At 46.8% G+C, this 26,075-nt stretch overlaps 1 protein-coding gene across 1 annotated transcript; it reads right to left on the bottom strand.

Moving 5' to 3' along the window:
- Window positions 1-291: 291 nt before the first annotated feature.
- LOC149427539 (granule associated Rac and RHOG effector protein 1-like) lies at window positions 292-15,591 on the bottom strand (the record flags this gene model as incomplete). Its single annotated transcript, XM_089667921.1, has 7 exons — window positions 292-1,405; window positions 1,726-1,851; window positions 2,236-2,333; window positions 10,551-10,709; window positions 11,687-11,848; window positions 13,507-13,602; window positions 15,451-15,591. Coding segments are annotated over 7 exons (1,896 nt in total), but the record flags the coding sequence as incomplete, so codon positions are not given.
- Window positions 15,592-26,075: the final 10,484 nt, after the last annotated feature.

The following is a 26,075-nucleotide window of genomic DNA, read 5'->3' as shown; positions in this document are numbered from 1 at the left end:
ACCAGCTGTCAAAATGACCGCCAGTAATTGCTTTGCATTAAACAGCAGGAGTTGCTATCATAATGTAGTCGCTCTCCTGGGTAAAATGACACTTGCAGACAGTCTCACTGCTTCAGTAAGTACAAAATAAAAGTGTATTTGTTCATTGTATTTTTTTCATAGGTAGATAAAAGGTGTGACCCTTAATCTGCATATCACATCCCTTAAAGAAACCTTCCACATAATAAAAAATAGATAATTACAATGCAAGGCACTACTTACATTTTTTTAACTTTAATAAAATGTCACAATTCATTCACTTCTATGCACTGCAGGGAATTGGACAGCAAAGTGGAATGAAAATGGCTCATTACCTGCTGGATCAAAAGGCAGCATATCTCCCAATATCCCGAACACCCCTTCGCTCTGGTCCCGGTTTGGCCAGGTGTTATTTCGAGGTCCTTGCGATTTTTGTCCCAGCATCTCAGACATCATGTTGTCCATGAAACTGCTGACCAGTCCCATGCTGTACAAGTCTGAACTGAGATCAGAGACCCCCTGGCTGCTCCACTGGTTCATCTGACCAATAGGAGACAGGCCGCTCCCCACCGCTTGTGAGGATGGTTGGTTGGAGCTGTTCAGCCATTTTCCTGGTGGATGCTGAGACTGTTGCTGCTGCTGCGGCCCGATTGGTTGGAACAAGTGCGGATAATACTGCAATTGTTGTTTCTGTGACAGCTGCAGTGGCGGTGGCTGTTGTAGCAGTCCCTGCTGCTGCTGAGGTTGGGTTTGCTGCTGCTGCTGCTGAGGAGGGTGAACAGGAGGGTGGATAGCTGGTTGTGCCGGTGGTTTTACAGTTCCTTGTTTTTGCTCAGACACAACAGATGCGGTGGTGGAGTTTCTCCTCTTGACCACAGGGGAAGTCTGCTGTGACTTTCCCATGTTAAAACCAGAGAGGAAATCGATGACGTCCTGCATTTCCTGGTCAGAGGGCAAGTTCATTCCTTTCTCATCCTTTTGTTCTTCTCCTTTGAACAAGTCCTCTCTGCGCTCCACAAGGAATCCGTTGACCAGCTGGCTGTTTGTGTTCTGGGTGGAGTGGGGAGTGTCCATGGACCTGGAGAAGCTGCCAATGGTCAGCATGCTCTGTAACTTGGAATCCGTGTGATTGGGGAGTTTCACCTTCTCTTCGGAGTTGCTAGTGGTTAAGACGTGTTTGGAGGGGGTCTGGGGGACAGAATAGCTCCCGCTGTGGCCAGAACCACCGCAGGAGACTTTCTTAGTGAACCTTGAAGTCAGTTTTGAAAAAGTCTTTTGCAGGCCTCCAGATGACTTGCTGCAATTCCCATGCGGGAGGTCAATCTGGTTTCCAAAGTCGGAGGTGTCCCGCTGTAGCTGAATCTGGATGATTGGCAAAGCTTGCTCGCTGCAACCAACACAAATACATCATTAGTATCACTGGATCAGTAAGAAAGCAAAGCCTTAGAAGACAACTGAAGTATTACTCATTGTGCGTGCGATTATTAAAAGTGGAGCATTTGGCAATTCTTGATGTACATGGAACACCCCTCCCCCCATTAGTATGGCTCCAGCTTATTCTGGTGCAGCTGCAGTAATGGGATGTTAAAGCAGACCTTTACCTGCTTCAAAACCTTTCCATAATCCCGCATCTAGAGAGCTATGGTCATTCTCTGAGCTTCATGTCAGTAAGGACACACAGTCCCTGTCACATACAGGAATACATACCGTCCCTCCTTCCACCGAGTGATATCAAAGACTGCGGTGTACAGAACATCCACCAGTCCCAGGGTTTTCTCTGGGTCCAGGCTTCTCTGTAAGAGAGACATGGTCGCTGGGTCCTCCTTCAGACACCTGTATATGCAAAAGAAATGACATATTACCATACAGCATGTGGATCATACATTGAACCATATATGTTGGCTCTGCTGGGGTGCAAAAAAAACAAAACAAAAAAAAACATAACAAAAAAGACATGCATACTATACAAAGACTGTTGCATTCCATAGTGCTACAGTCCATGAAGGAGCTCAACCTCCTTCATCACAGGCTTTGCAACAACCAATCTTTGGACCAATACCCAACTGAACCATAAAAAAGCAAGGAATCCTTCTTCTTTCTGGGTCACTGCCAAAGACATTTCCATAAGGAGTAACCATACTGATAGCTGAACTACTGCAGACACCACCACTGCGTCAAAGACCAAAGGATTTCTGATTAAACTTTCCAGGTACTTACCAGGTAGATGGAACTTGCACAATAACCCTTGACCCTTCCAGACTGATTTGTGGTGCATACGCTTCCTTATTCTCAATCTGTGCTGTGTCAACGACCACCTAGGTGACAGATTTAGGGGAAAAAAAAAAAGGAAGATGATCAGAAACAGTTTGTCTGACACTGTTAAAGCAACTTTGTTGTTGCCCAAAAATATCTTATCAGCAGGTTCCTGCAATACTTAACTCTCAAGCAGCCCATGCCTCCTACAGTTGTGACCAAAATTATTCAACCCCCACTGAAATTGAGTGTTTTGGCCAGTTTGACATTGCTTTTGATCATTCAGTCATCTTGCTTACATTTACATTAAAGAGGCACTTGTAGGTCAGACAAATATAACATAACAGTTATAATGAAATAACCACAAATGTCTTTTCTGTGCTCACAGCATTATCAGTTTTATTCAACCCCCAAGTGACATTCAATCTTAGTACTTAGTACAGCATCCTTTTACAGTTATAACAGCTTTTAAACGTGAAGCATAGCTTGACACAAGTGTCTTGCAGCGATCTACGGGTATCTTCGCCCATTCTTCATGGGCAAAGGCCTCCAGTTCAGTCACATTCTTAGGCTTGCGCACTGCAACTGCTTTCTTTAAGTCCCACCAGAGGTTCTCAATCGGATTTAAGTCTGGTGACTGCGATGGCCACTCCAAAATGTTCCAGCCTTTCCTCTGCAACCATGCTCTAGTGGACTTGGAGGTATGCTTGGGATCATTGTCCTGTTGAAAGGTCCAACGTCTCCCAAGCCTCAGGTGTGTGACGGACTGCATCACGTTTCCATCCAATATCTCCTGGTACTGAAGAGAATTCATGGTACCTTGCACACGCTGAAGCTTCCCTGTACCTGCAGAAGCAAAACAGCCCCAAAGCATGATTGACCCTCCACCATGCTTCACAGTAGGCAAGGTGTTCTTTTCATCATAGGCCTTGTTCTTCCTCCTCCAAACATAGCGTTGATCCATGGGCCCAAACAGTTCTAATTTTGTTTCATCAGTCCACAGAACACTATCCCACAACTTTTGTGGTTTGTCCACATGGCTTTTGGCATACTGCAGTCGACTCTTCTTATTCTTTGGAGACAGCAAGGGGGTACGCCTGGGAGTTCTGGCACGGAGGCCTTCATTACGCAGTGTGCGTCTTATTGTCTGGGCTGAAACTTCTGTACCCACATCTGACAAATCTTTTCTCAGTTCCTCAGCAGTCACACGGGGACTTCTCTCCACTCTACGCTTCAGGTAGCGCACAGCAGTCGAAGTCAGCATCTTCTTTCTGCCACGACCAGGTAGCGTTTCAACAGTGCCCTTTGCCTTGAATTTGCGAATGATGCTTCCTAAGGTGTCTCTTGGTATGTTTAACATCTTTGCAATCTTCTTATAGCCATTGCCCTTCCTGTGAAGAGAAATCACCTCTTCTCTTGTCTTCCTGGACCATTCTCTTGCCTTCACCATGTTTGTAACCACACCAGTAAATGTCTAGAAGGAGCTGAGTATCACAGTCATTTTAAAGCTGCCCTAATTGGTGCTTATTATGCTTGATTGCTGCTCGGTGACATCCACAGGTGTTTTCAATACCTGATGGAAAGCACCTGTATGAACCTCTGTTCTTCAGAGTGGTAGTCTTTAAGGGGTTGAATAATTGTGGCAATGAAGAAACCACATAAGAACCATTTACTACTGTATTACATAAACAATTGATGTCATTTTAGTTGCATTTGGGTAGTTACAACGTCCTTGTAGGATTTGATTCTGAATACAATTCCAAATGTACACTATAGTCCCTAAACCCCTTTACAGCATTGGGGGTTGAATAATTTTGGTCACAACTGTACCTTAACTTCCCTATCGGTCTGATTATGTCCATATTTCTGTGCTCAAAGCGGTACACTTTTTTGCATGGAAATATGTATTTTTTTTATTGTAGGCTGTAATTTTTAGGAATAACTCACTGAAATTTGTCCGAACAAGAGTCTAGTAAACATCCCGGGTATGATAAAATTTGAAACACGAAATCATAAATTATAATTTAATAAATAATCATAAAAATAATATAATAATAAATTTAATTCAATAATATAATCAATCCAAAAACACTGAAATGTGAAATAGAGCGCCAAGTTCGCACATCGCTGAGCTCAACCGCAGAATCATTTTCAGTGTCTGATGATGAATTTCCCCCACGAATCATTATCACTTAATTCTGCAAGTGGTTCTGATTTACTATCGCTGTTCTCTAGCCGGTCTAAAACCGCTTTTGACCTAAAGGGACGCTTTTTGGACGCCATGGACGTTTCTCAGTTTCCAGGCAGAAAGAATTGTAAAAATGCTGGCAGGGCGCCGGACACAGCACTCGGGACAAAATGTATGTGAAATGGTTTGATACAGGAATGTTATACTATGTGATTTTAGTGAATTTAGTGAATGTCACTTTTTGTCATTTTCAAATTTCCCGCCAGTTCCGTCCCCCGTACGTCCCGACGTCGCAGGGAACGGAACCCAGATGACAGATGCCGGCATCGGCCGGATTACATGGTCGGGGACACTGCAGGAGGGACATCGCGGGAGTGCAGGACAAGGTAAGTGAAGAACAGATGCCGGAGCAGCGCTGCATGGTAAGCCTGAGTGTAGCTCGGGGTTACCGCTTTTGGTACTGAAACTTTACCCCGAGCTACATTCGGGAATACCGTCAGGGAGGTTAAGGTGGTTGTAAAGGCGTAAGGTTTTTTACCTTCATGCAATGTATGCATGAAGGTAAAAAACGTTCTGTGTGCAGCAGCCTCCCCGTATACTCACCTAAGCCCGATGATGTGTACAGGAGGCTCGGCTTTCCTGAGTCTCCCCCTCCTCATTGGCTGAGACACAGCAGCGGGAGCCATTGGCTGTGTTTTATAGACACAGAGATTGGGGCTTGGAGACAAGCATTCACCAGCACACCCATAGCAAACAGCTTGCTATGGGGGCAGTGATCAGGGAGGAGGAGCCAGAAGTGCCAGCAGGGGACCTGAGAAGAGGATGATTGGGGCTGCTCTGTGCAAAACCAGCGCACACAGCACGCAAGTATGACATGTTTGTCATTAAGAGAAAAAAAAAAACACAAAGGGATTGGGGGGGGGGGGGGGCATGCCTCCACTTTCTCTTTTCTTCTCCCCCCCTTTCCCCTTCTCTCTCTCGTCCTACTCCCACTTTTCTATTTTCTTTTCCCTGCTCTCATTCTGTATTCTATTTATTTACCGTTGTTGAATTGATTGTTGACATACCATCCCATGATGGGCCTTTATGTACTGTCAGAAAGTTACTACTGTACCCTTACTTATGTTGGTCACACTGGAATGTCTTCATGGACAGACATACTGCACTTTTTTGTTTTCCTCCCGTGCATTTTGGGGAGGTGTTTGTATTTTATTAAAATTGAAAATAAAACAAATCTATTGAAAGAGAAAAAAAAAACACTTTCGTATCACTCTTCAGCGTGCACCGGTGAATACAAGCACCTGACACTTCTGTCCGAGGGAAGCTGCAGGACTTGAATGGAGCAAAAACAGGAGACATAGACTTCTTTTTGCAAGAAACCGCACCTAAGATTTTTTTCTGGGTGATGGAGGTGTTGCTTAAACCTAAAGTATTGTGTTTTGGAGGTGGAGGCAATGTTGGGCTGTGCAAAAGGGAATTATCCTGCTGATATCAGGCCTACAACATATCAAGGTTGGCGGAAGTTAAATAACCGCTCTGATTTATCAGCATTACTATTTTAAAGGCCATAGTTTTGTACGGAATGTACAACATCGCTCAAGACATTTACAGTAATTACCAGGCTGCAGGGTATCTGCAAGCTTTTCCTAGCAGCACAAAGACAATGTGGACTGCTGTAGTCTGTGTAAAAGCAGCGGTCTATCCAATCCAATCCAAAATCCCCCTTATAGAGTCATCAGGCAGCATGAGGGTTTTCGTGCAAGAGGTTGGCAGACCGCAGCTCTCATACAAAATGCAAAAAGTCTTCATCTCCAGCAAGTTGCTGGGGTAGGGGCTGGGGTAGGGGGAGTTTGGTGTAAAACAGGAGTGCTACTAAATGACAAAATAAAAGCAAAACTATTAAAGAGTTAATTATTCTTCCTTACGCTGCCTAAGCTGATAAAAGCCAAAGACAACAAATGGGCTTTAAAAGTCATTCAAAACCTCAAAACTCAGAGAGACAACTGCACGGCCTGTTGCAAAAACATCTCTCTCTTTCTCACAGTCGCCCTACCAGGAGATGAGGGAAAGGCTTCCATCCTCGGTGTGACAGGTGTTTCCTTTCATCTTATCACAAGGGAATGACTGCTCTATCACCAGTACACAAAGTGCTATGAGATCATAACTCTACACTGCCAGTGTGCCCCCGCTTTATACCTTGATAACAAGGCAAGTCAACAGGACAGATTGCTGTCTCATCCTTTCACCAGGAGTAAACAAGGTCCTTACTCAATAGGGATGTGTGGGATGAAGAGAGCAAGTGACAACTCGCTGCACCGGGTGTGACAAACATATTATGGGCTGTGACAGACAGTGATTGTGTCACCTAGCACTGCCAGAGAGATACCGCTGAGCGAGGATGGTTCTCATAGCTGTGGTAATCAAAGTCCCTTCTGATATTTTAAAATGTTAGAACAGAGGATACATTATCTTAAAGAGAACCAGTCACCCATAGTAATCCGTTTTATGACTGTTCATGCTTAAATTGTTAAATAATGAGGGTTTACCCAGTATGTTTTTTGTTTTATTGTATTCTCTCCCTGTTAGAAGAGAAGCATTGGTGTTAAAGTGTTACTAAACCCGGACGCTGCCTGCACTATATCCGCTCTCCCCGGACCCTGCATTCACTATATCCGCTCTCCCCGGACCCGGCATTCACTATATCCGCTCTCCCCGGACCCGGCATTCACTATATCCGCTCTCCCCGGACCCGGCATTCACTATATCCGCTCTCCCCGGACCCGGCATTCACTATATCCGCTCTCCCCGGACCCGGCATTCACTATATCCGCTCTCCCCGGCATTCACTATATCCGCTCTCCCCGGCATTCACTATATCCGCTCTCCCCGGCATTCACTATATCCGCTCTCCCCGGCATTCACTATATCCGCTCTCCCCGGCATTCACTATATCCGCTCTCCCCGGCATTCACTATATCCGCTCTCCCCGGCATTCACTATATCCGCTCTCCCCGGCATTCACTATATCCGCTCTCCCCGGCATTCACTATATCCGCTCTCCCCGGCATTCACTATATCCGCTCTCCCCGGCATTCACTATATCCGCTCTCCCCGGACCCGGCATTCACTATATCCGCTCTCCCCGGACCCGGCATTCACTATATCCGCTCTCCCCGGACCCGGCATTCACTATATCCGCTCTCCCCGGACCCGGCATTCACTATATCCGCTCTCCCCGGACCCGGCATTCACTATATCCGCTCTCCCCGGACCCGGCATTCACTATATCCGCTCTCCCCGGACCCGGCATTCACTATATCCGCTCTCCCCGGACCCGGCATTCACTATATCCGCTCTCCCCGGACCCTGCATTCACTATATCCGCTCTCCCCGGACCCTGCATTCACTATATCCGCTCTCCCCGGACCCTGCATTCACTATATCCGCTCTCCCCGGACCCTGCATTCACTATATCCGCTCTCCCCGGACCCTGCATTCACTATATCCGCTCTCCCCGGACCCTGCATTCACTATATCCGCTCTCCCCGGACCCTGCATTCACTATATCCGCTCTCCCCGGACCCTGCATTCACTATATCCGCTCTCCCCGGACCCTGCATTCACTATATCCGCTCTCCCCGGACCCTGCATTCACTATATCCGCTCTCCCCGGACCCTGCATTCACTATATCCGCTCTCCCCGGACCCTGCATTCACTATATCCGCTCTCCCCGGACCCTGCATTCACTATATCCGCTCTCCCCGGACCCTGCATTCACTATATCCGCTCTCCCCGGACCCTGCATTCACTATATCCGCTCTCCCCGGACCCTGCATTCACTATATCCGCTCTCCCCGGACCCTGCATTCACTATATCCGCTCTCCCCGGACCCTGCATTCACTATATCCGCTCTCCCCGGACCCTGCATTCACTATATCCGCTCTCCCCGGACCCTGCATTCACTATATCCGCTCTCCCCGGACCCTGCATTCACTATATCCGCTCTCCCCGGACCCTGCATTCACTATATCCGCTCTCCCCGGACCCTGCATTCACTATATCCGCTCTCCCCGGACCCTGCATTCACTATATCCGCTCTCCCCGGACCCTGCATTCACTATATCCGCTCTCCCCGGACCCTGCATTCACTATATCCGCTCTCCCCGGACCCTGCATTCACTATATCCGCTCTCCCCGGACCCTGCATTCACTATATCCGCTCTCCCCGGACCCTGCATTCACTATATCCGCTCTCCCCGGACCCTGCATTCACTATATCTGGTCTCCCACAGTACACACAACATGGAAATTCAATTATTTTAGTAAATATAAACTGCTAAATATCCCTAGTTAAAGCTTGTAGGAGGAGTTTTCTTTCTGCTCTAGGAAGATGCAGAACCCCTTACCTCTGTCTGGACAGTGCTGATTTGCCCTGTGCTGATCACATGTACTCTTCCCAAAAACAAAAAACCCTCTATAGCAATAGACACTAAACTGAGCATGTGCAGAGTGACCCCACACGATATGTCTTATCAGGAGATAAGAGGGGGCACTGGAAGAAGGGGAGGATCAAAGAAGCCAGGATCAAAAAGTCTTTTTCCACAATGCAGAGGATTAACATCTTAGCTTCCACAGTGAGTATAACAAGCATGTTTCACTGCATATAAAGACTGATTTTACTGTTGTGGGTTTAGTAACACTTTAAGTATCAGGCTGTAAGACCATCATGTCATCCACCTGGGCTTAGTGATGAAAATAAAAGATATTAGCCCTGAGCTCAAGCAAAAGGTCAATCTCTGTGGGGGCCTCACAGCCAATGAGCTGGAATTTCTGCTATGACAGGGAGAAAATACAAGTAAATAAGAAAGCGTATGTATGAAAAATCAGCGAGCGCTTGAAAATCGTACAGCAGCAAAATGCACTAAAAAGGATCCTGTGACCTTCAAATAGCAAATGGGATATATGGAGCTGCACTCCCCTACCACAAGTAAATAAGAGCTCACTTACCAATCCTGGAGATTTAGGGCTCAAATACTAAAATTGTGGAGATCTGGATTCCTACAAATGGCCATTTCTGACTAAATGTGTGACGGGAGTGTCTTTTGGGGGTGGGGGGACCTCTGTATCATCTTCCCAAATTCTTATGTTTAAGTGACCCTGTGCCCGTTAGGGTACAGGGTGTGTATGTGAATGTCTATTGTGTATTGGTGTGTCGTCCTTTGTTCTCGGCCACATGGCTGTCTATTGTCCTTTTGCCATGTGCTGCCCCATTGTTCTGTGTCTTGGGTGGATGGGGAGGGGTGATGATGTGTTTCCTGTAGCCCTCCCCATTGATGGGGTGGGCTGATAATGTGCTTCCTGTTCCTGGTTGTGTTTCCCCGCCCTGTGTATATAACTTGTTGTGTGTGTGTAAAATAAAGAGGTTGACTTCCTGTTTTAAGAAGAGTTTGGTGCTGTCTATTTCCTGAGGGATTTCCAGGGTGTGGTCCATGGATTTGTGTTCGGACAGGGAAGCTGCGGTATAACGGAATATACCCAAGTGCGGTCTGGGGTCCGGTTCCATTACAAAATGTCTTTAAAGCTTATCTCCACCTTTACTAACCAATCCACCCCCTCCCTTCCTGGATCTTTTTTTATAAAGGATCAAATACTTACATTTAATCCAGCGGTCTTCTTGGCAGTCTGGTGATATCATGGGTCATTCCTTTTCTTGCACTGGGTGCACTCTAGTGTAGTACAGAATATTGCTCATGTAATGACAAGTACAGTATTGTCAGCCCAAGCTGATGTGCTGACACACCTCCAGGGGATGTACCTCTGATCCCCTAAGATTGGGGGATTTGGATTGAATAATTTAGAGCATCATTCATACTGGAAGGGGAGCACCATCTAGTCCTCAAGCATTTTGCAGGTACCCAATTTAATACACTTCTTATACTGTGAAGTTTGCATAGTTAATGCTCTTCCTTGCCCCACTCAGATCTTGTTCTCCAGTGGTCTGTTCCTTTTTATTTTTCTAGAGATCTCTTTTAAGCCCAATGTCAAGGAACATTCCAGGACAGATAACTTCCTGCTCCTCACTGACTTACCAGACCAGCCTGGCCGAACAGCAACTGCACTGCAGTTTTACACGCCCCCCGCCATGTGGAAGGACACACTTGATTGAGAATTTCTGTCACTGCCGTTTCATCTCTGTCAGTCATCCCATTATGTCCATCGGCTTCCTTTATCAGCTGCAGCATTGTATGCTGAAATAAAGAAGGATATTAGAGAGGTCTTAGATTCATAATCAAAAGTATGAGAATGTATTTTTTTTTTAATTATACTTACGTAGGTGGATGCAGCAATGATTCTGTATCTGTCCCCCGCTGGTTATAAGGTTGAAAATTGAGCAGACATCGCTGATCGCTCAGTTCTCTCCGACGCTCTGAGCAGAGAGCCGGAACGATCAGTCTCCAGCTCTCTGCTCTGTCCCTCCAGCGCTCACTGGAGAGCTAGGCTATGGAGGGGGAGGGAGCGGCTGGCACAGACCTCTCAGAGGCTCGCTGAGAGGCTGAGCCAGGTGCTGCTCCAGGCTCCTGGGTGGATCCTGACCATATGGTCAACCGGCTGGATGACATCAGCCAACAGCAGACTTTAGTCCGCTGTTGGCTGAAAGCGAGTTACAGGAGTGCAGAACTCATGTGATCTGCAGGAGAATTACAGCCAAACAAGCTTTGGCTGTACTTTTCCTTTGCCTTTAAGGTACACTTTAAAGGAAAGGTCTGCTCAATACAAATGGCTTTAAAAAGCAATGCCCTAAAAACATAAGGGAAAAAAAAAAAACTCACCTCAGCCCCCAACTCTTCCAGGAAGTGCAGGTGATAACATGACATGGAAGCTCAAAATACTGCAAGAATGCACTCTAGCCCATTGTAAAAGTGCATTCTAATGTGATTTCAAGCACCCAAGCTCTACCAAGAGGCATGGTGAGGTCACTAATGTCTATGTATATTTTCTAAGCAACTCAAGAAGTATTGCACAGACTATGGGGTTTACTAAAACCGGAGAGCGCAAAATCTGGTGCAGCTGTGCATGGTGGCCAATCAGCTTCTAACGTCAGCTTGTTCAATTAGGCTTTGACAAAAAAAAAAAAAAAGTAAATCAACCCCTAGGTATGGTGTTTTGTATGACTGTCTTCATGAACCCAATATTAGAAAAATAACAAAGAAAGTGGAGAAAATACCGTTTTCAGCTTCAGGTTATCAGCGGCGGACTCATTAAATGAGGTTCCCTTCAGGAAGTGGGAGCCAATCTGAACTGGCATGGTTGGGAGCTCACACTGGATTGGCTGCGGTGGAGTCTGCCTCCTTCCTGCTTGTTGTGCCTCTGCATCGCTACAGCAGCCCTGATGGAGAAAAAAAAAAAAAAGAGAAGGAAGCCAATTAACCATTCTATAGGGACAATATTATCACCTTGAGGTCGTATCCTTAAAGCCTGTAGCCAAGAGCGGATTATGAAGATCCCTGACTGACTGTACCATACATTGACCTCTTTTTCACCTCGAGCATCTGAAAGAGATTAGTGGGGTGGGGAGGGGGTTCTATAGAACCAGTAAGAAAAAAAAAAACAAAAAAAACAGGGCTCCTGTAAGTAGGTTCGCTTGGAAAGAATCCGACTTCTGGCAATGCTGTACTTAAACAGCATTCAGCTGAAAGCTCGCTAAGCAGTAAAGTTTCTACTCTGACCAATTAAAAATGGCCAACTTGTGCTTGCAACTGTAGAGGTTCGTAGATGACGTCAGACAAAGAATGACAGATTTGATGGAAGTGGTGTTTTGCCCACAAAGACCAAATAAAGGATTTCCTCCACAGTACTTTCTTCCGCTGCTAGATGTCCTCAAGTCTGATGGCCAGCATCACTCACCCCTCACCCTCTGAGCCCAGATCATCATGGACCCTCTCCATGATGATCTCTTTCGTGTTTTTAACTAAAATTTTGCATTTCCTAGACCTACACGGTAATATTTTGTGATGTAAAAAAATTGAAACTACCACAACTTTATTCTCTAGATCAGGGGTGTCAATCTCCATTTCATCGTGGGCTGTATCAGCATTATGGTTGCCCTAGGGCCGGTTGTATCTATAAGACTAGATCTCCAGAGCACCCCACCCCCCATAACATCAGATGTCAAGAATGCTGTACCCTCCCTAACATCACCGTGCACCTTCATTGAGGGCAGAGCTGGAAAGCAGAAAGTACAGGGTCTGGAGGAGGACCAGAGGAGGAATGCAGTCAGTTATCAGTGTCTGCTGAATGCTGAGACCAGGGGAGGCAGAGATGAGTAGGTGCTGCAGCTGCACTAAGAGGTGCAGGATTTGGCAGAAGATTTCTATTCTGTCTGCACCTCTAGACCCCGCACTTTATGCTTTCCAGCTCTGCCCCCAAAGGAGGTGCACAGTGATGTTAGGGAGGGTGTGGGATTCTTGACATGTGAGAAAATGTGGGGTAGAGACAAGGGAGTACCTGCAAGAGAAGTGCAAGTGCCACATGAAATGGCCTGGATTCGGCCCGCGAGCCTTGTGTTTGACACCTGTGCTGTAGGGTGTCTGCTTTCAAAAAATATGTTTTGGGGGTTTTGTGTAATCTTCAGGCCTAAAATGATTTTTTAAACACGTGTGCAAAAAAAAGCAGAAACGGCTCTGGCAGTAAAAAAGGTTAAGGCATTTTGACATTTGCATAACTCCTCCAAAGAGAAGCCTGCTGCTTTGCATCAGGAAGTACTTAGGTTGGTCTTAAAAATATTACAGCACCCTGCTAGCTCCACCCACCAGCCATGATCTTCCTGCAATGCATAAAGAAGCACAGAGAGCCAACAATGACATCACTGAGTCTAACATAAAAAGGTATGTAATGAAAACGGAAAGGTTTTATTTAAAAATGTCATTAGTGTGTATATAATAAGAGCAGTAAACCTACTGCAGAGCTGCCTTAACTGGTGACTTTTACATCTGCCTCAAGTTCATCTTTAATGGTCTATCATTTTATAAAAATCAGCAGCTTTACCTTCAGGCAGTCTTCAATAGCCTTGGGATTGAGGTGGAACCCGGCCTTCATTGCATATTCACAGTGACCCAAACTTTCCAGCGCTATTTTGTACGCCTAGAACAGAAGAATTACGTGAGAAGAGCTTTTAAAATAAAATTATGCAGAACTTGTTTAATAAGGTTCATTGATTTAAGTGTATCTAAACCCAAGTACATGAATGTAATATACTGAAGATTACCAGTCCTTAGATGAGGTGGTTGTATTAGTTTTCTTTTCTCAGGCTAAGTACATTCTTAGCAATTACAGAACATATGAGAGGCATTCCAGTCAAACCTGGACTTTTAATTTTACAGGTATAAAAAGGGATGCTAGCGTGGTGGTACTACACGCAGATGTGTGTCCTATTACTGCGGTGCACATGACGCGGGCCAGTCCAGAGACCGTTAGTCAAGATGGCAGATAAAAGTGTTTGTGCGTGCATGGAACAGCATGTGGTGATGAAGTTTCTTGTGAATGAAGGCGTAAAACCCATAGATATCTACAGAAGACTTCAAGCACAGTACGGTGGTAAGATGCTCGGTCGCAGTAAGACATTTGAATGGTGTAAACATTTCAAAGATGGCCGTACGTTCGTCAGTGACTATCCCGGCCATAGTGGTCAATCCTGTATAATTGACACATACCTGTCATGAAATTGTACAAGAGACAAATCTTTCTGTGGGAACGACGAACATGATGACAGGGGCGGACTGACAACTCATGGGGCCCCTGGGCAATAGGGGATCATGGGGCGCCTGTGTCCTCATCCACACTCCAACACCACCCAAAAAAGGCTATGAAAGGTACCAGGGGCATCTCATGGGGCCCCCTGACCCCAGGCCCTTGGGCAGTGCCCGAATTCCCAAATGGTCAGTCCGCCCCTGCATGATGAAGAATTGAAGAAGGTTGTCCTAGGATGGTTCCAGCATACCGACAAATCTTTCTATGCCGGTGTATAAATGTAGCAGGGGAGTATATTGAAAAATAAATGCAGTTTCTACTTGAAATTTGTTCTTTTGTTATATAAACTCAAAAGTCCCAGTTTGATTTGAATGCCCCTCGTACTTACCATCTTAATAGAGGTCGGGTACCTCTCCCAGGACAGTCCTCCTCCCATTGACATGGGGGGCTGTTGGCTGGGGGATACTGAGACATCAAAGTTTGAACATATGTGTCCCCCATGAAATTACGCACTTGCTGCCCCACTTGCAGCAAGTGCAGGCTGTTGTAGCTGATCCTGCATGCGCTCGTTGGCAGAGCAGGGGGTGCCTACTAGGATCTATATTATCCAACCTGTGGTCCAGCTTGGCTGCTGATTGAAAAGATTAAAATAAATTAAAAAACAAAAAAAAAAAAAGAAGGTAACCCTACTAAAAGCAGAGGAAATACGAGTCCCAGGAGGGATCTAGGTTCCTTACTCAGAACCTGAGCTTCCTATAGTAAATGGGTGGTTTGGCAACTAGTATGGGCTATTCCTAGGCAGTACTATATTTTATATTTTTTTCCCCTGCCTTGCATCCTACTCCTGGAGGTGGCACTATAACCCTATGGTCAAGATTCTCTTCTGGGCTGTGTCCTTCACTGAACAATAGAGAACCATGGTATGTGTACACCCCTCATTACTAAGGGTGCAATGCTTTGTGGGACATGTAAACCCTTATAACGTGCACCAATCATTGCTGTTCTTCTCCCTGCCCATCATCTCCTAAGAGGAAGGAGGAAACTGGAGCACTCATGTGACTGAGACTTTTAATTGATTTTTGAGGCATTCATAATCAGCTTTCATATTAGACAACTGCAGATAATGGAGGGAACGGAGTGAATGTGGGTTGGTAATAGTATTGCAAGATGTATCATCTATCTCCCTTTGGCACATGTAACAGTCAATCAGACAACACCATGTTAGTGATTATGAGGTCTGACCTGTAAGGTACTGTCAATCTTCATGTTCAGTTCCTTGAGGTGATGCTCTGGAATGGCCAGGCTCTGAGAACAGAAGAGCTGTTGGACCTCTAACCCCGCCAAGCAGCCATCGCATCCTCTCTCCCGCAGCCGGCAGGTGGCCTATAAAGGAAATAGCAAAAACGGTTACTTTATGGCAAAGTACAAATTTAAATGGGGGTTCAGTGACCCTGGATTTATATCCTCACAGTACACACAAGCAAGAAATCAATCTTCAGCTCCTTTGGACACAGTAAAAAACAGTTAGTACCAACGGTTCGACATTCACTAGAGTGTCTTTATTGGGAAGATTTCTCATCACTTCCAGTCTTGATACAATCGCTAGGACCAGAAGTTAGGAGAAATCTCCCAAAAAGGAACACAGACCACAATCAAAATGTTTATATCCAACTTTTTGACTAACGGGTACATCCAACATCGCTACGAATTAAAACCATTGCTTGGGCTTGGAAATCTTCCTCTTTCAACTTCCTCTAAGTTCAAAGTTGGATACAAAGTACAATTATCAAAATTTACTAAAATATTAACAATACCCATAATAAATTTCTCTCAATACAGTGACCATGGCTCAACTACTTCCAAACTTGCATTAAAAATGTATGCATACTCTAATTAGGATTTTGATCATTTTGCCTTTTAGCACCCTGGTACCACCTTGAGAGTCTATGGAGGTTCCCCTCTTCACTCTCCCTCCACCATGCCCAACCCTCCCCCCTCTTTAGACTCTTCTTAAAGCGGAGCTCCACTCACCATTGAAAAAATAAAAGTCAGCATCTACAAAAACTGTAGCTGCTGACTTAAAAAACAGCCACTTACCTGTCCCTCAGTCCCGCGGTGTTTCCCCCGCAGCTCGTTTCATCGGCTGGATTCCAGGAGGCCGGCATCTTCAGTGTGGGCACCCGGCAGTGGTAGCTTGCGGCTTCACAACCGGGTACCCACTGCGCATGCACGAGTAGCGCTGTGCTTCATGAATGGTCCTGGAGTCTTCTGGGACCTGTCACGTGTCCCAAAAGACTACAGGGAGGGCGGACACCTTCCGCTTCCGATCACCTAGGTGATCGGACCAGAAGTGGGTACCTGTCAAATTTGGGTACTCGCTCTCCCAAAGGTGCCAATCCATATTCGGGAGCGGGGGAGCAGTCCTGAAAACGGAACTTCCCATTTTGGGTGGAGCTCCGCTTTAAATACCATTGCATTATAAAACCTTAATTAATAGCTGTCTGAGGCTAGCTGTGAGGCCGGACAGGGAGCCCTTCCTCCCTCCATGGCAGCCAAACAACGCAGCTAACAAGGAGACAGCTGTTTTGACATAAGGCACTTTTCTTTATCTCCAATCACTTTCCTGGAACATTTTAGCTGTCAAATCCCCTCCCCATTCCTTGTGGGGCATTAACCTCGGGCAAATGCTTGGAGATAGAAAAAACTGATGTCTGTCAAAGCCGTCATCTCCTTGCTAGCTGCGTTGTCAGACGGTCTTGGAGGGAGGCGCCGTACCTGACCGACCTTACAGCTAGCCTTAGACAGCACTTAGGCTACGTTCACACTAGCCTAGTGTGCAGGCGGCAGAGAGGCGTTTGGGAAGCGTTTTTACCGCTTCCCAAACGCCTCTGCCAATTCTGCACATTACAGCACATGGTGCTGTTCTAACGGGAGCGTTTGCGTCGCGTTGCGGCAAAACGGACGCCTCTGGACGAGTCAGGAGGCTTTGAAGCCTCCTATTCTCGTCTATGGTGCCGCTCCGCAAATGCCCGGCCGGCGTTTGCGGTGCGGTTGCGACGCGGTTGCGGGGCGTTTGCGGAGCGGTAACACCACTCAAACTGCATTATAGGCGTTTGTGGGGCGTTATTAACGCTCGGCAAACGCCTAGCAACCTCCGCTAAACCGCGCATGCGGCGTTTGCGGAGCGTTAAAAACGCTCCACAAACACCGGACCAACGCTTGCCAAACGCTATAGGGGCGTTTGGCAAGCGTTGGCAAAACAGCCAAGTGTGAACAAGCCCTTAGGAAGATGGGAAACAGTACAACATGTACTTTGTCCACTAAAGGAACAGAACCCGTTTATCAAACGGAAGTGAGACTTCTTTAAATCTGCTAGAAATGTACTTGAAAACAGAACAATGATGAATCACGCAGACTGTCATTTTAACCACTTCCCGTCCAGCCCATGTATATAAACGGCTGGACAGGAGCAGTGCAGGGGCGGGTGGCCATTTATAAACATAAAAGATATATAGTGAGCGCTCTCATAAATGTCAGCAGCTGGAACACTTTAGGCAACCATAATGCCTCAAACACAAATGTGGCATAGTCAGTAACCGGTACTGGGGTTCTGTGTATTGAGACTTCTCTGTCTCCTTCTTACTCTGTGGTAGATCGCGGATCCACGGCAAAATGGCGCTGCCGTGCTCGCGCATGCGCAGTGCTTGCTTTCTCCGGGAAAATGGCCGCGGCTCACTGCGCATGTGCCGATTCCCCTATTTCTGACACTGGTGTCGGTCACGCTCCTGTACAGTCTCCCCTCTGATGATGTGCCTTTAGCACGAAAGGCCTAAGGAGGAACTGTGCAGAGCGTGACGTCATTCCACCGCCGGAGCCACGAGGAGGCCCGGCGGCCATCATTACTGGGGTCAGTACTGCTGTATTTGTCTTTCATATGATGTACTACATGCATACTGCCCTGCTGTTTTTATAAATAAACATTCGTTTTTTGGACATACTACACTATTTTGGGCATCTGTTTCCTGGGGCTTCTGTCTGGAGCTTTCACTCCCATAGAGAAAGCACTTTGCCATCCTGAGAGGAGGTTTTTTCCTGAAGCACCTGGCTGACCTTAAGGGGACCCCCTGGACCTGTCTTAGGAGTCTGTGATGACCCACCGTGAGGGAGATGCCTGGCTTCTGATGTACCCATTGCCTGTGATGCATGATCACACATGCGCATAACCCATGCGTTTCCGGTGAGTGCGCATTTCTGTTATTCTGACAGAGTGGAGGCCGTGGGAATCCGTATATCTACAGTATACCATTGTGGATACTACACTATCACCTTATTGACTTTTCATCTTTTTAAGCGCTGCACTCTATTGTTTTGAGATTGGCCATTTATAAATGGCCTCCCCGCCCCCTGCTTGTGCACGCTCCCTGGGAGCTCGCAGCACCGCAATCCGGTGCCCGCAGCATCCTCCTGATCGTTGTACGGGACCTTTGTGTGAGGTCCCGATCATGTGGTCACTGATTGGCCAATTAGGGATCACATGAAGAGTAGTAAGCAAGATATCACTTATGACATCATTGCTTACTACGTGTGAATGATCACAGAGATCACATGGTACAGGGCTATTTACAACAGCCTTGTACCGTGTGACAAGCTGTGAACAATCACCGCTCTCACAGTATTGCTCAATGGCTGCAAGAATGCAGCGAGAGAGAAGGAGAAATGATTGCTTTTACAGCCTTTATGGGTGTAAAAGCAATCATTGTATTAAAAAAAAAAAATAAATCTTCATCATCCCCCACAAGTAGTAGAGTGTCACTATGGTGATATTGTACTGCTAGGGTGACAGTATGTAAAAAAAACAAATATAAAAAAACTAAAATAAAAAAATGTAAAAAAAAAAATTTTGAAAAATTATAATTTTTGCTTCTAAACTAATTTGGGCTATTTTGTTTTTGGCTGAAAAGATAACAATACATTTTGGCCAAGATTTATGAACAAAGATTATTCATTTGCAAAATTTTATAAGACACTTTTTTTCAAAATGTTTGGACTTTTTCATTTATATAGCAAAAAAATAAAAATCCCAGCGGTGAATAAATACCACCAAAATAAAGTTTTATCGGTCTCACAAAAATGCTAAAAAATGTATATGGGTCCAGTGCTGCATGACCGCGCAATTGTCATTCAAAGTGTGATAGCGCTGAAAGTTAATTGGCCTGGACAGGAAAGGGGGTAAAAGTGTCCGGACTTGAAGTGGGTAAACAAGTTCAGAGTACAAGCCCCTACAACACAGCTAAATGCTCAATAAGTCGTTTTCAGCTTTGTGTCCGTTTAAGAGATCTGGGGATAAAAAACAAAAAAAACCTCTATGAGTCGTACATCTAGAAACATCAGTCATCCTATTATGGCAACTTTGCATCCTTATTTGCCATTCATTACGAGGAAGGTCATGTGATGAGTGAATAAGCTGTACTACAAAGACACGCTTTGTCCAAGGCATGCGAGCGCAAGTCCCGTCAAAGAATGCCAGACTGACAGATTGGACGCCCATACCAGCACGATCCTTGTGCGCAAGCTGCACACAGTCGGCTACGGCAGACTCCACAAGCTTGTTTGGGCTGTTGAGGCGGATCACATTTCACCTAGCTGCAGATGAGTCAGCTTTCATGCCCCCCCCACGCAAAAGGTTTCAAAATTTGACAGAACGCAGCATTGGAAAGCTATGGCTGGAAAGGGACTTCTAAGATTGCAGATGCCGTTTTGTTTCAGAGTCACGAAGCAAATTCTAGTTAGCATCACTGCAAGCGATGACTTGGCCCAGGTCCAGGCTATAGCCTAGGAGGGTTGCAGCTTGAAGCAGAGGTTTCTAACACAGGTGTTTATTTTTGCAGCAGATTACCATTAGGCTGGGTTCACAGTAATGCGGTGCGGTACATCGCATGTGATTCGCACAGGAACCGCACTGCCAGGGGCGGACTGACAACTCATGGGGCCCCTGGGTAATAGGGGATCATGGCGCCCCTGTGTCCTTGCCCAAGCAAAACTGTGCAGTTTTGACTTAAGGGACATGATGCCCTTTCTATAGGTGTAAGCCATTTGCGTTCCTCCTGAAGCCTAGCTGAAAAACTCTGAGATGGCATCATTCCATCCTGGTTTGTTGCTATTACATTTCTAAGCAGGGGTGGGCTGACAACTCATGGGGCCCCCGGGCAATAGGGGATCATGGGGCCCCTGTGTCCTTGCCCAAACTCAAAAAAGCCTATGCAAAAGGTACCAGGGGCATCTCATGGGGCCCCCTACTGACCCAAATTTCCAAATGGTCAATCCGCCCCTGCACATCGCATTCCTGTGCAAATCACAAGTGATTTGTGTGCGGTACAATTGGAGCCTTACATTTAGCATGGTTCCAATCGCACTGCACCAAAAAGGCGCAGGACCCTTTTTTGGGTCCGCACTAGAATCGGATCGCATGGGTATTCATCCGATTCTGCACATCGCACTGCGTTTTGCGGACCGATTTCGGGGTGTTAACTTAATACACACCCGCAGAGGTTCACATGAACGGGGTGCGATTCTGAATCGCACAGAAAACGCTGCAAATTCCGTACCGCATCAGTGTGAACTCGGCCTTAAAGTGAACCTGTCAGGGGAAGAACAAACAAGTTGGCTGATAGTAACTTTTGTTATCCAGACGCCTCTGTACATCTCTTAAAACTAGTCTCTTTGTGACCAGGGACCGGACTTTACTTCTGGGTTAAATTCCCCATCAACCGGATCCTTCTGTCCAATGAGAGTGCCTCTGTGGCCAAAAAGGTCATGGTTAATGGAGGGGAGGACTGACCATTTGGAAACTCGGGCACTGCCCGAGGGCCCGGGGTCAGTAGGGGCCCCATGAGATGCCCCTGGTACCTTTTTCATAGGCTTTTTTGAGTTTGGGCAAGGACACAGGGGCCCCATGATCCCCTATTGCCCGGGGCCCCATGAGTTGTCAGTCCACCCCTGGGAAGTTGTCAGTTGGAGTAATATGGCTCCAAAATAATGAAGTTACCCATTTAAATGGTTTTACTGGGTGACTGGGAGTGAGCAAGCAATGACAAAACCCAAACCACATATCTAGCCCACGTTGAAGATAAATGCACAGGTCTACTTTTTTCTGTCAAAGCAATGCCCTCTCCTACCTTTCCAGAAGACCTCTTGGTTGGTTTTTTTGTCCCATGAGCTGCCTTTTCACCAATAAGGCATCTCAAAATGGGTGGGACCAAGTATGCCCGAGTCAAGATTCACATATCATTACAACTTCTTAAAGAAGAACTCCAGGCGTGGCTATCAATACATAGTTACATTGGTTCTGAATGGATCATTATAACTGTACGTATGCCATACTTGTGGGATCCTCCTCTAGAACAGGGGTTGCCAAACATTCAAAAAAAAAAAAAAAAAAAAAAAAAAGGGGGGCCAGTTTACTGTCCTTCAGACTTTGAGGGGGCCAGACTGTGACCAATGTGAGAAGAAAAGCTCCACAGTCAATAGGACCAAAATGTCCCAACATTGGCATTATTGGAAGGAACAGTGCCCCATCGTCGGTGTCCGGGGAAGGAACAGTGCCCCATCGTCGGTGTCCGGGGAAGGAACAGTGCCCCATCGTCGGTGTCCGGGGAAGGAACTGTGCCCCATCGTCGGTGTCCGGGGAAGGAACTGTGCCCCATCGTCGGTGTCCGGGGAAGGAACTGTGCCCCATCGTCGGTGTCCGGGGAAGGAACTGTGCCCCATCGTCGGTGTCCGGGGAAGGAACTGTGCCCCATCGTCGGTGTCCGGGGAAGGAACTGTGCCCCATCGTCGGTGTCCGGGGAAGGAACTGTGCCCCATCGTCGGTGTCCGGGGAAGGAACTGTGCCCCATCGTCGGTGTCCGGGGAAGGAACTGTGCCCCATCGTCGGTGTCCGGGGAAGGAACTGTGCCCCATCGTCGGTGTCCGGGGAAGGAACTGTGCCCCATCGTCGGTGTCCGGGGAAGGAACTGTGCCCCATCGTCGGTGTCCGGGGAAGGAACTGTGCCCCATCGTCGGTGTCCGGGGAAGGAACTGTGCCCCATCGTCGGTGTCCGGGGAAGGAACTGTGCCCCATCGTCGGTGTCCGGGGAAGGAACTGTGCCCCATCGTCGGTGTCCGGGGAAGGAACTGTGCCCCATCGTCGGTGTCCGGGGAAGGAACTGTGCCCCATCGTCGGTGTCCGGGGAAGGAACTGTGCCCCATCGTCAGTGTCAGGGGAAGGAACTGTGCCCCATCGTCAGTGTCAGGGGAAGGAACTGTGCCCCATCGTCGGTGTCAGGGGAAGGAACTGTGCCCCATCGTCAGTGTCAGTGGGTGAAACTTCGCCCCATTACTGGTGTCAGTGGGAGGAACTTCGCCCCATTACTGGTGTCAGTGGGAGGAACTTCGCCCCATTACTGGTGTCAGTGGGAGGAACTTCGCCCCATTACTGGTGTCAGTGGGAGGAACTTCGCCCCATTACTGGTGTCAGTGGGAGGAACTTCGCCCCATTACTGGTGTCAGTGGGAGGAACTTCGCCCCATTACTGGTGTCAGTGGGAGGAACTTCGCCCCATTACTGGTGTCAGTGGGAGGAACTTCGCCCCATTACTGGTGTCAGTGGGAGGAACTTCACCCCATTACTGGTGTCAGTGGGAGGAACTTCGCCTCATTACTGGTGTCAGTGGGAGGAACTTCGCCCCATTACTGGTGTCAGTGGGAGGAACTTCGCCCCATTACTGGTGTCAGTGGGAGGAACTTCGCCCCATTACTGGTGTCAGTGGGAGGAACTTCGCCCCATTACTGGTGTCAGTGGGAGGAACTTCGCCCCATTACTGGTGTCAGTGGGAGGAACTTCGCCCCATTACTGGTGTCAGTGGGAGGAACTTCGCCCCATTACTGGTGTCAGTGGGAGGAACTTCGCCCCATTACTGGTGTCAGTGGGAGGAACTTCGCCCCATTACTGGTGTCAGTGGGAGGAACTTCGCCCCATTACTGGTGTCAGTGGGAGGAACTTCGCCCCATTACTGGTGTCAGTGGGAGGAACTTCGCCCCATTACTGGTGTCAGTGGGAGGAACTGTGCCCAATGATCAGTGTCAATGGGAGGAATAGTGCCTTGTATCAGTGAGAAGAATAGTGCTCTAAGGACCAGAAAAAGGCAAGTAAAGGGTTGCATCCAGCCACCACTGCTCTAGAAGATGGAAATCCGTGTAGCAGGCACTTCTACTCCAGAGATCTCCGCTAGCTTATGGGTCCCATGCTGAGCGGATGCCCAGCTTAATTAAGAACACAGGTGGTCAGCTGCTGGGCACAGCCACAATTTGGAGAATGCTTTGAGCATTCTCTGATTGGACCAGTTAAAGAAGTGGGAACGTGACATCACACTCCACCTCATCCAATCAGAGAATGTTTTACATTCGTTAAATAAATGCAAAGAGTTTTCGGAATGGCACAGGTGCCCAGTAGTTGACCACCTATGTTCAGAAAGTAGCAGGGCAGCTGCTCAGCACAGGACCCGGAAGCTAGTGGAGATCACTGGAGTAGCGGTGCTGTAGCTGTGTCTACTACAGTGATTACCAGCTTTTAGAGGGATCCCACAGGTGAGGGATCCCACAGGTACGGCATATGCAAACTTACATTGGGCCAATGTGAACCAATGTAACTATGTATTACCTGGAATTCATCTTTTAGCTGGATCTACTAAACACATTTCATTAATGGTAACCTCCACTCATGATTGTCTCATAACGGGTGGGGCAACACAGTGGCTAAATAGTTAGCACTTCCGCCTGGCAGTACTCGGGCCGTTGGTTAGAATCCCAACCACGGCACCACCTGCCTGGAGTTTGCATGTTCTCCCTGTACCTGTGTGGGTTTCCTCTGGGTACTCCAGTTTCCTCCCACACTCCAAAGACATGCTGGTAGGTTAATTGGCTCCTGTCTAAATTGTCCCTAGTATGTGTATGTATGAATGTGAGTTAGGGACCTTAGATTGTACCCCCCTTTAGGGTTAGGGACTGATGTGAATGTACAATACATATGTAAAGTGCTGCGTAAATTGATGGCGCTATATAAGTACCTGAAATAAATAAAATAAATGATAACCCTGTGATCTTTGAATTGCACCAGGTTTACTTGTCTGCGGTACATCCATTTAGAAACCCTTGCTTTATTGCTTGCCGTGTGTCATGCTTTGCCATGTGTTTTCAGATGCATCCGGATACAAAACATAAATGTCAATTTTCCTAGATGACAAACTGCACCGCTGCTAAAACCGCAGCAAGCCGCATATTTTCTACACACCCTGCAGCACATTGCTCTGGTGGGGCCCCACCGACATAAAAGCGCTGTGCCAGCAGTTCAAAACACAGCAAACCGCAAGGAATTGCATCAGGTATGAAAAGAAAAAAAAAAAAGAAAGGTAAATAAAATGTAAAAGGATGCTGAAGGAAAGGCCTTTTTGGATTTTTGTTGATTAAAAAAAAAAAAAAGAGAAATTTTACAATGTATATTTCCTGGTAACTATTTTCTGTAACAGAGCAAACTACAGAACTTGAAACTTGTATCACATAGTTTATAAAAGTCCACAACACATTTATAAAGTATAAGCTGTTACGGTAGTAATAAACCATATAATAAAAATATTATATATTCAGCTTACCAATTCTTATATGTGGTGGTTGCTTTAATTGTTTTTTTCCCCCTTTATTTTCACCTGGTAATCTGGCTAGTAAGTCTGTTATTTTTCAACTTTATTACAACAAGCTGTCCAGCAAAAATGGCAGTTAGAATGTTGAGACAAACCATTTACCATTGACGGGGAGCTTACAATGATCAGCTGTTATTAATATATGTCAACCCTTTATCCCAACAGGAAAAAAAAAATCTGTTACTGTAACCGCTTATAAAGAATTAGCTAGGTTCAGCTTCAATCCACCTACTACTCTCCCCCCAGACTGGCAATGTTGCTGTCCAAAGGAGTATCCATTGCTCCTCCAAGAGTGGAGATGCTCTAAGTGTTACTGGCAGGATCATCACTTTAAAGGGTTTCTAAACCCACAACAGTACAATCAGTCTGTATATACAGTAAAGCATGCTTGTTATACTCACTGTGGAACCTAAGGGGTTAATCCTCCGCATTGTGTAAAAAGGCCATTTGATCCTGTCTTCTCTGCCCCTCCTCTAGTTTAAATGTCCACCTGATCAGACAGACTGAACCCGTTGTCACACGCACATGCTCAGTTTTGTTTGTATTGCTAGTGAGGGTTTTTTCTTTCTTGGGAGAGTGCATGTGATCAGCACAGGGCCAATTAGCACTGCCCAGACAGGGGGTCAGGGGTTTTGCATCCTCCTAAAGCAGAAAAGACTCCTCCTACAAGCTTTAACCAGTGCTCTGCTGAAGTCACACGACTGCTCTAACTGCTGATGAGAAAAGGTATTTAGCAGTTTTTATTTACTAAAATAATTGCATTTCCATGTTCTGAGTACTGTGGGAGGCCAGATATAGTGAATGCAGGGTCCGGGGAGACCGGATATAGTGAATGCAGGGTCCGGGGAGACCAGATATAGTGAATACAGGGTCCGGGGAGACCGGATCTAGTGAATGCAGGGTCCGGAGAGACCGGATCTAGTGAATGCAGGGACCGGAGAGACCGGATCTAGTGAATGCAGGGACCGGAGAGACCGGATCTAGTGAATGCAGGGACCGGAGAGACCGGATCTAGTGAATGCAGGGACCGGAGAGACCGGATCTAGTGAATGCAGGGTCCGGAGAGCCCGGATCTAGTGAATGCAGGGTCCGGAGAGCCCGGATCTAGTGAATGCAGGGTCCGGAGAGCCCGGAT

Source organism: Staurois parvus, unplaced genomic scaffold (genome assembly GCF_062004578.1).
Source record: "Staurois parvus isolate SC_StPar_1 unplaced genomic scaffold, SC_StPar_1.0 ptg003672l, whole genome shotgun sequence".
Taxonomy (NCBI): domain Eukaryota; kingdom Metazoa; phylum Chordata; class Amphibia; order Anura; family Ranidae; genus Staurois; species Staurois parvus.
Note: the sequence above shows the minus strand (reverse complement) of the source record. Positions and strands in the feature narration are given on the sequence as shown.